This window comes from Anomaloglossus baeobatrachus, chromosome 3 (genome assembly GCF_048569485.1).
Source record: "Anomaloglossus baeobatrachus isolate aAnoBae1 chromosome 3, aAnoBae1.hap1, whole genome shotgun sequence".
NCBI classification, from domain to species: domain Eukaryota; kingdom Metazoa; phylum Chordata; class Amphibia; order Anura; family Aromobatidae; genus Anomaloglossus; species Anomaloglossus baeobatrachus.
Window position 1 is genome coordinate 569,043,658 of NC_134355.1, and position 15,670 is coordinate 569,059,327.

At 50.6% G+C, this 15,670-nt stretch overlaps 1 protein-coding gene across 1 annotated transcript in view; it reads left to right on the forward strand.

Annotated features, from left to right (window-relative positions):
* The window catches only part of LOC142297308 (uncharacterized), an 81,510-nt gene that overhangs the window by 49,232 nt on the left and 16,608 nt on the right, over positions 1-15,670 (forward strand). The window contains exons 11-13 of the mRNA XM_075341547.1: positions 5,047-5,085; positions 13,310-13,357; positions 13,854-13,889. Of these exons, the coding sequence (XP_075197662.1) occupies positions 5,047-5,085; positions 13,310-13,357; positions 13,854-13,889 (123 nt within the window). The remainder of the gene's footprint in view (positions 1-5,046; positions 5,086-13,309; positions 13,358-13,853; positions 13,890-15,670) is intronic.

Genomic DNA, 15,670 nt, shown 5'->3' on the forward strand with positions numbered 1-15,670 from the left:
GGGCGGCAGATCCCGAAGCGGAGATAGATCCAGCTTTCTTTTGCTAAACCTGCCGGTGTGGGGCTCTCAAAGCCCACGCCACAACACCACAAAAAGCCGCAGCCACGTAGCCACAGTTAGGGCCCATAGCTCACAGGAGGCAAGAAGCTGGAGTGATCTGGCCCAGGCGACAAGCACACGGCGAACGAAGGGGAGAGAGGCTGCAGCATCTTCCCTGGGTGACCCCCATAGGGACTCAAAGTCGGGGTTACCCCAAACCACCAAGGGCTAAGGAAGGCGAGTTAGTAGTCACCCTCACAAGTCAGCCTGAAGGACACCTGGTTCCCGCCTGGTTCATCCCAGCTATGCCCGGGTTACTCACCCTGCCACCTGAAGTGAGTAAAAACCCTGAAAGACATCCTGCCTGTGTTGAGTCATTCTGCGCCTTGTAGTTCTACACATCTACACAGGGCCCTGGGGCTTGCCTCACTCTCAGGAGGCTACTACAACTGGCTGCACCCACCATCAGCCCCAGGCATCCCTTAACCTGCAGTGGCGGTCCCCACTGACCGCAAATCTGAGAGTGGCGTCACGACAAGAAGAAGATCTCCTACCTGTGACCAGATCCAGCCAAGTGGAGTCCCTGAAGGTAATGCACCGACACAACACCTGTGGGGCTTCACATCTGGCGTCACGAACAGGATAAGGACTAGACCTGTTCAGACAGGTGACCATGTGCCTGGGCGGTCCGCTTGAAAAATTGGAAGCGCCGCCATATTGCCACCATGAAAAGCGCGCTGAAAAACAACAGCAGCCCGCGCTGGAAGAAGTTACCGCCCACGAAGAGGTGTGGCTACCCAGAGATCCCCTGCAGAGTTCTGACCTCGCTTGTGAAGAGAGCGGAGGCGTCCAGAGACGGCGGAGCAGGAGAGAAGCCAGCAGCTTGCTAGAGAAAATGGCGTCTGAGTGCAGAGACCCAGAGCCAGGCTCCGCTGCCTGGTGGTGTCGGGAGCTCGCCGAGTTCTGCGATCAACTGGAAGCCAGGGTCGGAAGGCTGATCAGAGAGGGACGCGAGGAGTTTCTATGGATGACCGCGGCGGTTCGGGCCTACGAGGAGAGAGCCGCGCACCGAGTGCCAGACCGGGCGGTGACGACTCAGACCCCGATGCTGCTACCGATGGGTGAGTCCAGTGTTGCCCCTGCCGGCCCGGATGCCCCGACCCCTGCTGCCACGCCCGCGGTCCCTGAAGAGGCGCCCGGTGTGGCGACGCTGAGCCAGGCCGCAGCCATGCCAGGTGCGGCCCGCCAAGCCCAGCCCGCCGCAGCGATGCCCTGCTCGGCCCGCAAAGAACCGGCTGCCACCGCGACCCTCATCCGCGCCGCAGGCGTAACGCTGACCCAGGCCGCCGCCCTGCTAGGCCCGGCCCGCCAAGACCCCACCGCCGCAGCAACGCTCGTCCGCGCCGCAAGTGAGGTGCTGAACCAGGCCGCAGCCCCGCCAGGTGCGGCCCGCCAAGCCCAGACTGCTGCAGCGACGTCCAGCCCAGCCTGCACAGAGCCCCCTGCAACAGCGACGCTGATCCAGGCCGCCGCCATGCCAGGCGCGGCCCGCCAAGACCAGGCCGCCGCCATGCCGGGCGCGGCCCGCCAAGGAAAGATTGCCTCATCATTTTCCCCGGCCTGCAAGGCCAGAGCAGATACCGCTCCCCGGTCTGAGGAAGTCCCTACTAGGAAATCCCTGATAGGTGAAGACTCCGCATACTGGCAGCTGAAGGCTGACCTGGAGGCCAAGTTCCCACAGGAGATGGTGGACAGATACATGCTCCCTCCGCACACCCCCAAGAGGATTCCAGCAACCCCTGCAGCAACCACGCCAAAGAGTCCCCTGCCTGAGCCTGCTGAAGAAAGCCCATCCCCAGCACTGCCACCAAAGGAGTGCCAAGAAGAACTAAGGGGGAGAGGAGGCCAGGAAACTGAGGAGCTGACTCCGGAGCCACCGGCAGTGGAGCAATACTCAGAGCCGGAGATGTTACCCTATTCCCGTTGGGATGAGGAGGACTTGACACCGTCTGCTGATGAAGACCAGCCCAGAAACCTCACCTGGGGCCCTGCAGGCATTGAGGTAACAGCCCAGCAGAACCCAGCCCGCAAGACAAGGCGTCGCAACAGAACAACGCTGTCCCCTGCACCGCCATCCCCAGAGCAGAGAGAAGTCACAGCCAGAGACCTACAGGAGAAAAGGTTCCTGAGAAGAGCCAAAGCCCAGGTCAGAGGACCCCTTTGCAGAGGAGTTGTGGAGGACTTTAACTTGAAAAGCGGATACGGCTTTATTGTGGCACCAGGTATGAAAGAGGGCATTTTCGTTAATAGGAGGGATGTGAGAGCCCACTTGCCCAGAGGACACCCTGGCAGAAACTTAAAGATGGGAGACACAGTGCAGTTCACCATGCACCAAGGAGAAAGAGGATGGTATGCCTTAGATGTAGCACCATGTCCCAAAGAAGAAAGAAAAGACAGAGATAAAGAAACAGATGCAGCAAAGGAAACAGATGAAGATCAAGAAAGAAAAGACAAGGAACCTACAGATGAGACTACCTCAGACGACTACAAAGAGCAAGAAAGCAGCAGGTGCCGCAGCCCAACAGGCCAAAGCCCTGGTATGGAGGAGTAAAGGAAAGTAAGAAGTTCAGCAGTTAGAAAGTTAAAGTTTTGAAAAGTTTGTTTTGCAACGTTTTAAAGTTCAAGTATGTGCCCACATAAACTATTGTGAGAAATAAACCTTAAGGCTATGAACTGGCTATAGCCACAAACTCTCGCAGTGTAAATAGTTACACCAGAGGGCACCACCACCACCAGAGTCAGCCTGTTTAGGGGCTTGGCTCGTCTGCAACCAGGAGGAGCCCGTCCGTATATAGGGCCTTGGCTCACCTGCGACCAGAGAGCATGCCTGTTTATGGGGCCTGGCTCTCCACCACAAAGAGGGTACCTGGTCAGCACCAACTGTGGAGGCCGCCTCTGCATCCTGCCAGAAGAGGCTGAAGGCGCGGATCCACCAGGCCAGGTATACCCTGAAGACCACCAGACCATGAAAGCCGCCTCTACATCCTGCCAGAAGTGGCTGAAGTCGCGGCCAACGTGAAAGGGTTTTGGGTGGGTTAACGGACTTGTGGGTGGAGGGTGGTGATGTATGGTACCTGGTGCTTTTAAAAATGTTTTACATGTTTTAATGTTTTATGCATTTTAAAATGTTGTCTTGCAGCCCGAGGACGTGCTGGTGATAACTAAGGGGGAATGTGGCGCCCCTGACCTGGTCAGGCACCACTGAGTACTGCACCCATGCTGGGGACAGTACAATACAGGTAATCCAGAAGGCTGACCGGGGTGTGGAACACAGGCGCATAGTAATCAGCTCTCTCACATGTACCCATGAGAGGACCCCTGGGGATCCCAGGAGGGGGAAAAGCCTTGACCTTCACTGGAATAGTGGAGGGGGCCAAAAGCCTCCATCTCCTCTCAAGGGGTGTGGTAAGAGAGTCTGGTTGCTAGGTGGCGTAGGCAAGAACAGGAGAGGAGGGGCAGTGAGTCAGTTAGGGCAGAACTCCATAGGGCTCAGTGAGGAGCAGACCTGTGGGGCTGTTGCTGTCTAACAGCGCCCGCGCAGTGGCTACTGACGGGGGAGAACGGTCAACTAGGAGGGCTACCCGAAATCCATCTTCAGCTAAAGAGAGAGCACGGAGTGGGAAGTAAGGAGACTGCTAGAGAGCACCAGGCCCAAACGGGCGGCAGATCCCGAAGCGGAGATAGATCCAGCTTTCTTTTGCTAAACCTGCCGGTGTGGGGCTCTCAAAGCCCACGCCACAACACCACAAAAAGCCGCAGCCACGTAGCCACAGTTAGGGCCCATAGCTCACAGGAGGCAAGAAGCTGGAGTGATCTGGCCCAGGCGACAAGCACACGGCGAACGAAGGGGAGAGAGGCTGCAGCATCTTCCCTGGGTGACCCCCATAGGGACTCAAAGTCGGGGTTACCCCAAACCACCAAGGGCTAAGGAAGGCGAGTTAGTAGTCACCCTCACAAGTCAGCCTGAAGGACACCTGGTTCCCGCCTGGTTCATCCCAGCTATGCCCGGGTTACTCACCCTGCCACCTGAAGTGAGTAAAAACCCTGAAAGACATCCTGCCTGTGTTGAGTCATTCTGCGCCTTGTAGTTCTACACATCTACACAGGGCCCTGGGGCTTGCCTCACTCTCAGGAGGCTACTACAACTGGCTGCACCCACCATCAGCCCCAGGCATCCCTTAACCTGCAGTGGCGGTCCCCACTGACCGCAAATCTGAGAGTGGCGTCACGACAAGAAGAAGATCTCCTACCTGTGACCAGATCCAGCCAAGTGGAGACCCTGAAGGTAATGCACCGACACAACACCTGTGGGGCTTCACAAAAGCACCTCCTATATACAGCATGAACCCCAATATAGCCTCCTATTTACAGTGTGAGCACCGACATATCTCCCTATATACAGTATGAGCCCTAACATAGCCGTCGTATATACAACATATGCCCTCACATAGCCTCCTATATACAGTACATGCAGACATCCTATACACATATATACTGTATATAAGAAAACATACTTCGATACCATTCCCCCAACGCACTGCTCCGGTCCCCAGCGCTTTACTGCTTCTTGTGTCAAGTGCGCAAACACACATGATGGCATGTTAAAATCATTGCATTGGCTAATGACATCATTACACTGACACATCACAGAACAGGCGATTGGAGCCGCGCTGTCATTCTGTATTCCTGGCAGCACAGCTCCAGGAAAGCTCTCTGTCCAGGGATGTGCAATGGCAATGGTGGCGCACAAAGCATTATAATGAGGGAAATCTGGCCATGAGCCCCATCGCAGCCTCAGGCCCTGAGCAGTAGCCATATTGCCCTCCTATTAATCTGCCAATGATCAGACGTCTACTCTTGTGAGCACAATGAAGAATCATGGTTGCATTCGATATAAAGAAAAATATCCATATAATTCTATATATGCCATGCTATTATATCTTGTAGTGAAGAGGACGAAACAGAAGAGGAGGATGGAGAAATAATGTAAGAGAGTAGAAAAAAAAATGAAAGCGATGATTGTATGAATTGTATCAGCAGATAATGACGGGGCCCTCTATACTAACAGTATGGGGGACATATGTTGGCACAACTGTATGGGGGACATATGGTGGCACAACTGTATGGGGGACATATGGTGGCACAACTGTATGGGGGACATATGGTGGCACAACTGTATGGGGGACATATGGTGGCACAACTGTATGGGGGACATATGGTGGCACAGACCCCATGGTAATTTGTCTGGTACTTTTAAATCTCTTCCTTTTTCTCCTCCGGCTTCTTTATTTCTCCTGCTCCTTTCCATATTTGCTGTTTAACTGTCAGTTTGTACTATGGCAAAGGTCAAACTCTTGTTTTCCAGATGTTTTGATTATAACAGATTATAACCGGTTACAGCCATCCATCCACAAGCTTTTTCTTGCATCTTTATTGGACAATCTGAAAAAGTTCAGGAAGAAAGGATCTATTTAAAGAGAACCTGTCACGTGGAAAAAATGCTATTAACCTGCAGATATTGGGTTAATCTGCAGGTTAATAGCATTCTGAACCTGCCCGGTGCCTGCACATTGATCCCCGCTGCCAGGAGGAACTTAACTTGAATCCTCCCAGCAGTGTTCAAGTTTTAGTCAAACAGGTGGCGTCGGGCACGGGTTCAGTCACCGCTCTGTCTATGGAAAGCAGCGTCTTGAACCAGGCCCCCGCAGTGACTGACAGCCACGCATCATTATAATCAGCTGTCAGTCAGTGTGGAGGGCGTTGTCACAGCTGCCAATCTATATACACAGAGCAGTGCTGATCCAGTGTCGGTGCTGTGCCCGCGACTGAACCTTGAATATTAATGTTCAATTCCTCTGGGGGGTTCAATGTGCAGATGCTGGACAGGTTCATAATGCTATCAACCTGCAGATTACCCCCATATCTACAGGTTAATAGCATTTTTTCACTTAAGAATTTCCCTTTAAAGCCAAGGTCTGGGATCAGCTAAGTGTCAAGAGAGAAGACACCCACTCCCCTCTCTATATCAATCTTTTGGACTTTAATTGTCATGATGTTAATTAGTGGGGAAAATTGATTCAATCCATTTATTATGTGTCATTTATTAACACAGTTATCATTTTATTCAATTTATTAAGTAGTGGGTCTTGTGCTACCATGAATGAAAATATATCAAATCATATGTACTGCGCAATACTATTTTTCTCATTACTAGGGATGTTTTTACGTTTTTACACATTTTCTAGGGTTAGGGCTGGGATTGATTGGGGTTAAGGATAGGGTTAGAATTAGAGTTAATTAAGTTTAAGGATAGGGCTAAGGTATAGCCAATTGAAGACTCCAGGAGGAATTCTAAATAATTTTTTTATATTTTACTGCCAGACCTTGGACCTTCCCTATGACTATACATTTTGCCTAACCTCTTTGTCTTGATGCGCTATCTTCCTGACATTAAGGCTTTGGATTGTGACCTGGTTTCTCCCTTGTCTTATCCCTCTGTATATGACGAGCTCTCTTAATATCCGACTTCGGACCTCTAGTCTTGACTCCACTGCCTTATGATTTTTCTGTGAATAGTAATTCAGCATCATAGTTTGTGTGAAGACTTAACATTTAAAGTGTTGACTCTTATTTTTTAAGACTTCTGCCGTTCAGCCTGGCAGCTGGATATCAGCTTCTGGGACAAATCCTGACTGATAACAACACAATCTTTTCTATTCAGTGCTTAAAACTTATAATTTCTGTGTTTTTGTTTTGCTTTTTGAAGATTAACCACAGGTTGTCAATGGGATTGAGATTTGGGGACCTTCCTTGTCATGGACCTAAAATTTCAATGTTTTGTTCACTGAGCCACTTTTGCATTATTATATAGGCTCCATCATGCTGCAAAAATGAATGAATATTAATACATTATTCTTGTTCCTGGCTCATTGGGAGAAGTTGGGTCTTGCAGGATGTTTATTTTCCTTTTTTTTTCATGGTCATTGGGCTGACTCGGAGTCAATGAGAAACAGCTGACAAATTCTTAATTATGGCAGACGTATATCCTTTGTTGATTAAATCAAGAGACATTATCCATTAACTCTTCAGTGTCTCTATCTCTATGTTAATTTGTGGAATGTCTGTATTTAGAGGCCAATTATGCAGCCTAATTGAATCAGAGAACAATAAGGGAATAGCCATGATTGTTTTTTTACCAATCCTGTTGACCAAAGTGCCCTAAAATGGAAGCTGAGAGATATAAAAGGGATTGCTTCTGTCACCGTGTGTTAAGGCCCCTTTACACACTGAGACTTTCTAGCGATCCCACCAGCGATCCCAACCTGGCCGGGATCGCTGGAAAGTCTCTGGTGAGTCGCTGGTGAGCTGTCAAACAGGCAAACCTGGAAAACGACGCAACAGCGATATGGACCTGCAGAACGACCTAGCTAGTCATTGGGGACGTTGTAAAGCAGCTTTTTGAAAGGGAAGTCGCTAACGAAGTCGCTGTAAAGGCCCCTTTACACACTGAGACTTTCTAGCGATCATGCTGCACAGCGGGAAACAAAGGATCAAACAATGGTCCTGAGAGATGTGTAGTGATCAACAACTTCACAGCAGGGGCCAGGTCGCTGATCTGTTTCACACACTGCAATGTCGCTGGGGAGGTCGCTATTACGTCACAAAACCGGTGACGTTACAGCGATGTCGTTTGCGATGTTGCAGTGTGTAAAGGGGCCTTTATTCTACAGGACTTGAGCTTAGGGTCCATATTATCAGCTGGAGGATTATAGAACTGCCCAACACCGAGTCCACAAATTTGCTTGTAAAACTCAGAACACAGGTTTGAACTATCCGGTCACCTGGCTACATACCTCGTTTTGCTCTTTCAGCTTCCTAAGCTTGCCGCTCTCTCCTCTCAGTGTGTGCCCATCAAAAGTGGGGTACTGCTGGCTGACATAGTTGGCATTGCATATGTCGCGGGCGGAGGAGGGGATGCTGCGCTCTCCCACTGCTCGGGTCCGGCCGCTGCTGCTGCTGCTGCTGCTCGGTGGTGGCTCGAGCAGTGGGCCGGATCCCGGGGACTCGAACGGCATTCCTCGCCCGTGAGTGAAAAGGGTGGGGATTGATTGTGGGGATTTGAGATTGTCCGTGATGCCACCCATGGTTGTGGTGAGGTTGTGACACCACCACTGCTCTGGACGGGGATCCCGGGAGCGATGACAGGGAGCAGCCTGGGTGTTAGTTCTCCCCTCCGTGGGTAGGGGGTTGGTTGTCCCGGGGCCTGGTGATGGAATAGGGATGGATTGCAGGCGGGTTACGGGGCCTGGCGAGGTGCAGGGTCGCGGGGGCAGCGCTGTGCCGCACGGCACGGTGGTACTCACTCAGCCAATGATGTACACAGAGTCTCCGGTAAAACAAACGGCTGGATGGACAGGTCCCACAGACGGCTGCGGTGTTTCTCCTCCCGGCAGGTTGATGGTGACTGCCTTTCCCTGCACCTGTGTAGTGTGTACGGTTCCAATGGGTCCCCATCGGTAACCCGCTCCCCAGCTTGAAGGTTGCTGAAGGAGCCCTTTTTGCCCGCAGGCTCTGGCCCTGGGAACTTTAGCCTTGGCGGTGACTGTGTTTCCCTCTCTCGGTTGAACTGTTGCCTTCTGTCGGGACTTGGCTGCTGGGAAACCCAGGAGGTTCCCTTCGCTAACGGATTTGGCAAATTCACGGCGACTCCTAGCCTTGCCGGGGTCCGTAAGCCCCTGCCGGATGGTGCTGGCTGCTCTTCGCATACCAGTCCGGTACTGCCGGGCCACCACCTGTCCATGGTCCTTACGGCTAGCTCCAATAGGCCACTCCTGCAGACGGTCACCACCGTCTGCCAACCTTGCTGCTCCGTCCGGGCCACACACCCGGACCAACTTCAGTCTGCTCCTCTACCACTTTCCTTCCTCTCACTCTCACTTCCAAACTGAAAACTGACTCTTTTTCCCGCCTCCAGGACTGTGAACTCCTCGGTGGGTGGGACCAACTGCCTGGCCCACCCCCTGGTGTGGACATCAGCCCCTGGAGGAAGGCAACAAGGGTTTTTGTCTTACTTCGGTGTGCCTGACCGGGAGTGTGGGGTGTGTTGGTGTTGTTCTGTGATGATCTGGCTTGTCCAGGGCGCCACATTCCCCCTTAGTAAAATGCAGACCGTCCGCGGGCTGCCCGTCCATCACCGGTTTTATTTTCACAACTGAAAAGAGATAAACGGTAAACAGATTACAAGCATATTAACTTCTTCCCACATTGGGAGGCATATTTACTTAAATGTTGCTAAACGGTAACGGCTTCCGCTCTCTCCCACCCAAGTAACTTGGCCCTGATGCTGCCCCTAAGCAAACAGGCAGCACCCCTTGACCCCAATCCAGCACACGTTCCCCGTAGCGGGTTCTGTCCTTTTCAGGGGACCCACGTCCATGGGGAACCCCTGAAACCCCCGGAGCATCGCCACCGGTTGCGGTAGTGGCGGGCCTGGGCCATCACTTCCCTCCAGGCCCATCCTCCAAATCAGCCTCTCCGGAGGCAGTAACGGTTTCAAGCCAACATTTTTATTTACATACCACAAGTTCGTGGTTGCCCTGCCAGTTCTCGGGCTTGTCCGTAGCAGTTTCTACGCATTGGTTTGTAAGGGGTCCCAACGAGGACCAGTTGCCGGCAATGACCGGTTCAAATCAGGGTTTGTTAATCTGGTGACATCTTCGGTTATCATTCACTTATCATTGGTTAACACTTTTACAATGGTACTTTGGTGGTGGTCCCAACGGGGATAACTTGCAACGGGACTCCTCTGCCATCACTGCTCGCTTCCCGCTGAGGTGGCTTCATCCTCTGCCACCAACATATCGAACATGCAGTGACAGGCCTGCTGAGAAAGGGGTGCCCGGTATCCGTTTCCGCCAGTGCGCGGGGTGTAATAAACCACCGGCTCTCCCACGTAGCGGAGACGCTCACTCGCCTCCTCAATTTCAGGGGTGGGCTCAGCACCGGAGCTGGAGTCACTATCACTTGTCTCTGCGTCAGGCGGGTTGCCACCAGCTGCCGCAGCCTCCCGGCTCCCAGTATCCAGCACATCAGATTCTTCTGCGGTAGCGTGGGGTAGTAGGTCAGGTTGGTTAACGCTGAGGCGCCCCAAGAATAATGGTAGGGATGATACGAGGGCCGAGATAGGGCCGGGCCCCCCAGCCGCAGTGGCCGGTCCTGGTAGGACATGGGGACATGGGCTACCCATCGGCTCCGTCACATCGACTCCCTTCCCATACATTGGGGTAGTTGCAACCAGCGTTTCCACTTCATTGGTCCACTGCTCCGTCATGAGGTATATCTGACTTTGCTGGCGTTGGTGGAACTCCATCACTCGGGCCTTCATCCATGCCACGGTCCCGGGCTCGGCGTCTGACGCAATCACTGCCGGGACTTCTTGCACATTTTCGTTAAGGGGCCGCGGTCCCAGCGGCTCCCACAGAAGCGGTTCAAGGGGGTCCTGAGCGTCTGCAGCCAGCTGGTCCGCCGGGGCGGGTTGGCAGGGTATCACTACCGGTTGGACAGGTAGCGGGCCTAGTGGCGGGGCGGCAGGGGCTAACACAGGTAGCGGGGGAGGCAGCAGGGTGAGTGGGCGCAGGCCGGCCCCTCAGCCGCAGTGGCCGATCCCTCGTGAACACAGGGGCGTGGGTCTCTTACCCGCTCCTCCAAATCCTCCTCGAACCTCGCGTCTCCGCATAGCAGCCACCACGTCCGCCATGTCGGTCTCCCACTCCTCCAGGAGGAGCTGCATGTGGGCCTGCAGATGGTTATTCAGCGGGGCGGTCTGGTCTCTCAGCCACGTCGCCGTGCCGGGTGCAGGGGCTTCTTCGTTGGTAGTCGGACTGTGCATCTCGGCAATGAGGTTTTCCAGGAACCCGGTATCGCTGCAGAGTCCTGGCGTCCCCGCTTCCACAGCCGCGGTTCACATGCGGCTGGACGCCATCAGTCCCCCTTAGTCTCTTTCCGGCTCCTCCTCTACAGGGGCGGGGTTTTGGCCTTCGCGCCTCCACTGCTCGAGGAGACGCTCGAGCGGGAATTTTTCGCGCCCAAGATGGCGGCTTCTCCAAATTTTCGGCCGGACACCTCCGGCGGTCACAAGGCGCACCTCTACCAGACGGCAGAGCGGTAAGATCCTGTTCGTGACACCAAGTTGTCACGGGCGATGGAGGGGACGCTGCGCTCTCCCATTGCTCGGGTCCAGCCGCTGCTGCGGCTGCTGCTGCTTGGTGGTGGCTCGAGCGGTGGGCCGGATCCCGGACACGAGCGGCGTTCCTCGCCCGTGACTGAAAAGGGTGGGGATTGATTGTGGGGATTTGAGATTGTCCGTGACGCCACCCACGGTTGTGGTGAGGTTGTGACACCACCGCTGCTCTGGACGAGGATCCCGGGAGCGATGACAGGGAGCAGCCTGGGTGTTAGTTCTCCCCTCCGTGGGTAGAGGGTTGGTTGTCCCGGGGCCCGGTGATGGGGTAGGGATGGATTGCAGGCGGGTTACGGGGCCTGGCAAGGTGCAGGGTCGCGGGGGCAGCGCTGTGCCGCACGGCACGGTGGTACTCACTCAGCCAATGATGTACACAGAGTCTCCGGTAAAACAAGTGTGTAGTGTGTACGGTTCCAATGGGTTCCCACCGGTAACCCGCTCCCCAGCTTGAAGGTTGCTGAAGGAGCCCTTTTTGCCCGCAGGCTCTGGCCCTGGGAACTTTAGCCTTGGCGGTGACTGTGTTTCCATCTCTCGGTTGGACTGTTGCCTTCTGTCGGGACTTGGCTGCTGGGAAACCCAGGAGGTTCCCTTCGCTAATGGATTTGGCAAATTCACGGCGACTCCTAGCCTTGACGGGGTCCGTAAGCCCCTGCCGGATGGTGCTGGCTTCTCTTTGCGTACCGGTCCGGTACCGCCGGGCCACCGCCCGTCCACGGTCCTTACGGCTAGCTCCAATAGGCCACTCCTGCAGACGGTCACCACCGTCTGCCAACCTTGCTGATCCGTCCGGGCCACACACCCGGACCAACTTCAGTCTGCTCCTCTACCACTTTCCTTCCTCTCACTCTCACTTCCAAACTGAAAACTGACTCTTTTTCCCGCCTCCAGGACTGTGAACTCCTCGGTGGGCGGGACCAACTGCCTGGCCCTCACCCTGGTGTGGTCATCAGCCCCTGGAGGAAGGCAACAAGGGTTTTTGTCTGACTTCGGTGTGCCTGACCGGGAGTGTGGGGTGTGTTGGTGTTGATCTGTGACGACCTGGCTTATCCAGGGTGCCACACATACTCTGAAGTCAAAGATTTTAATTCCTGGTGGGCCGGCGGAAGGGTGAGATTAAGTCACTTCAACCAAGTTGTATACTTCCTGGGAATGTACTATATGCTTTTGACTGTTGGTGACCTTATAAAGTCTTACCGAAGTGTGGTACCTTCACCCTAATTTGTCTTTGTAGTGTTCTGCCCATGGGGAAGGAGTAAGGGCATTCAGTGGGATGAACCCTTGTCTGTGTGGTCTTTCTAAGGAAGCCAGGCCAACGGACGAGAGCATCTACAGTCATGTTCTTAGGCAAAAGTGTGAGTGAGTCCACACTCCCTTTGATAAAAAGCAACCCCACACATGAATGGTCTCAGGATCCTTTACTGTTGGTAAGACACAGGACTCATGGTAGCACTCACCTCTTAATCTTCGTAAATTCATTCTTCCATACAGTATATCTCCAACTCTCTGAAGAGGCCTTCATCAGAGAAAATAACCTCCCTTGAGTCATCTACCGTCTAATCTCTGTACTTACTGCAAAGTTATTTTCTCTGATGAAGTTCCTTTAAAAAACACAGAAATTGTGATAAATAACAAGCACTGATTAGACAACAATGAATGGTCATCAGTCAGGATTTGGCCAGAGGTTTATATCCAGCTGCCAGTGCCAATTGCAGAAGTCTTTAAAAATAAGGGTCAACAGCGTATATATGGAGTCTTTCCATTATCTTGATGTTTTTATTAATAACAGACTAAACTCTTATAAAATACTTATAATTGTGCTTCAGTAACCATAGAAACATCTGACTAAAGACCTAACAACAGTGATGCAGCAAAACTTAGTGACTACTGAAATTTGTGTCAGTCTCAAAACTTTTGTCCCAGAATGTATTCTTCCCATTTTTAAATCATTGTAACTGGATCTTTATTTTATAGATCAAACAGATTTGAAGATTCCAAGTGGCCGGAGCTGGGGGCCATACTGTAAGTGTAAAGGATGAGAAGGGTCTGACTAAAAAAGAAAACCCCTACACATATTAGGAATATTCATGACCGTAACAACCTGGAGGATTCCTTCAACAGGTTTTTGGGGTAAAAAGGGAATCATAAAACATTAACCCAAAAACTAAACATACATTTTTTTTTTATGTATTTTTGTCATAATAGCACTAAACAAATGGTAATTTGTCCCAAATGATATATTTCATGCAGCAATTCGTATTGAATTGATGATGCCCTACAACTTTATGATTCACTTTTTTTCTCTATCTCGTTCCATTGTCGAGATAAAAATGCTAACTCCGTTGTTTTCCACCAGGTGGCGCTATAGGTGGGTTCATTGCGTAGCTCATGGCTACTTTACTATACCTAGACACCCCTTCTATGCCTATAGCTGCCGACACTCTCAAGTTAATGGCAGTGGACAGGATATGGGTGGACACACTGTATAACTCTATATATGCTATGTTATATCTTATAGTGAAGAAGAAACAGAAGAAGAGGATGAAGACATAATGTAAGAGAGTAGAGATATTTGAACATTATACATTATAAAAATGTAATTATATAAATAATGATGTATACCGTGGAATCTTGGATTACGAGCATAATTGGTTTCGGGAGTGTGCTCTTAAACCAAGTTACTCTTATATCAAAGCGGATTTTCCCATAAGAAATAATTGAAACGCAGACAATTTGTTCCACAACCCAAAGATATTTACTGCATTTATATAAGCTTATTACAGTAATACAAAATAATGTACTGTATTCATATAAATATTACAGTACACTAATACAACATACTGTACAGTAAGAATATAAAACAAATTAAACTGCACGTTAGCTTACAATAGAACTGTTGGTGTGTGGGAGGTACTATAGAGAGAAAAAATGATGTATAAATATGACAAGCTTTATTCTAGTACAATACACAAAAACACACACCCCAAATTTATTCTCCCCAAAATAAGGGCAAAACTAAACCAAATGTGGTGTAGGAATACTGCACAGGCAGATTACAGTACAAGTAATGTGCTGCACTGGTTAGCGGAAATAAAGTACAATACTGTATCCACAAATGCAAATTGATAGACATGCTACATAGTATATACAGTACTGTACTGTACAATGGTATACAGAGTACAGTACACATGTACCTCCAGTAGGTTTACTCAGAGCGGGTCAGATTGCGGTGAAAGGACGGAACCGTAAGTGCGTGCGATGAGTATTTGCTCTTATTGCAAAGCATTGCTCTTAAACCAAGTCACAAATTTGTAAAAAGCTTTACTTGTCTATGCTCTCAAACCAAGGTTCCACTGTACATAGTTTGGCCTCACATATACCTGGCCACATAATGATTCTGATGGTGCTAGTCATGTCGTATACCAGTGGTGTAACATTGCAGGACAGGACAATTGCCCTGAACACTGAAGTCTATCATTTACCCTGTACTCCTATCAAATGAGCTGTCCAGCAAACACTACAGTCTCTGTTAAAAGGGAACTTGTAACGTGAAAAAATGCTATTAACCTGCAGATATGGGGTTAATATACACATTTGCTGCCGGGAGGAAATTAACTTTAATCCTCCTGGCAGATTTCCGGTTTCAGTCACGGTGGCGGCGCAGGTCGGGTTCAACGTGTAGCCGCCAGTCAGGTTCAGAATTCTAATAACCTGCAGATTAATCCTATATCTGAAGGTTAATAGCATTTTTCCATACGACAGGTTCCCTTTAAAGCCAGGGTCCGGTATCAGCTGGCATTCTCCGAAAGTGTCAAGAAAGAAGACACCCGCCCCACCTTCTAATATTGATCTTTTGAACTTTTATTGTTGTAATCTTTATTAGTGGGAAGATTGATTCAATCCATTCATTGTTATGAGTCATTAATTACAGTTCTAATTTTATTTAATTTATTAAGTAGTTTGTCTTGTGCTTCCATGAATGAAAACAGTATTAAATCATATGTACTGCACAATACTGTCTTTAGTAATTACTAAGGATGTTTTTACATTTTTACACATTTTCTAGGGTTAGGGTTAGGATTAATTAGATTTAAGGACAGGGTTAAAATTAGATTTGATTAAAGTTTAAGGATAAAGCTAAGGTATAGCCAGTTCAGGACTTGAGGAGGATTTCTGGTCATGAATTAGATGGGTCTACTTTGGCGATCTTGCCGAGATTGGCATAAAAATGGCAAAAGTCGCAACATTTTAAGGCAACTTTGGGTTGCACAAACATTCTGTGACATTTTAAAGAATTTTAGACCGAAGAACACTTTGACAAATCAGTCTCGATAT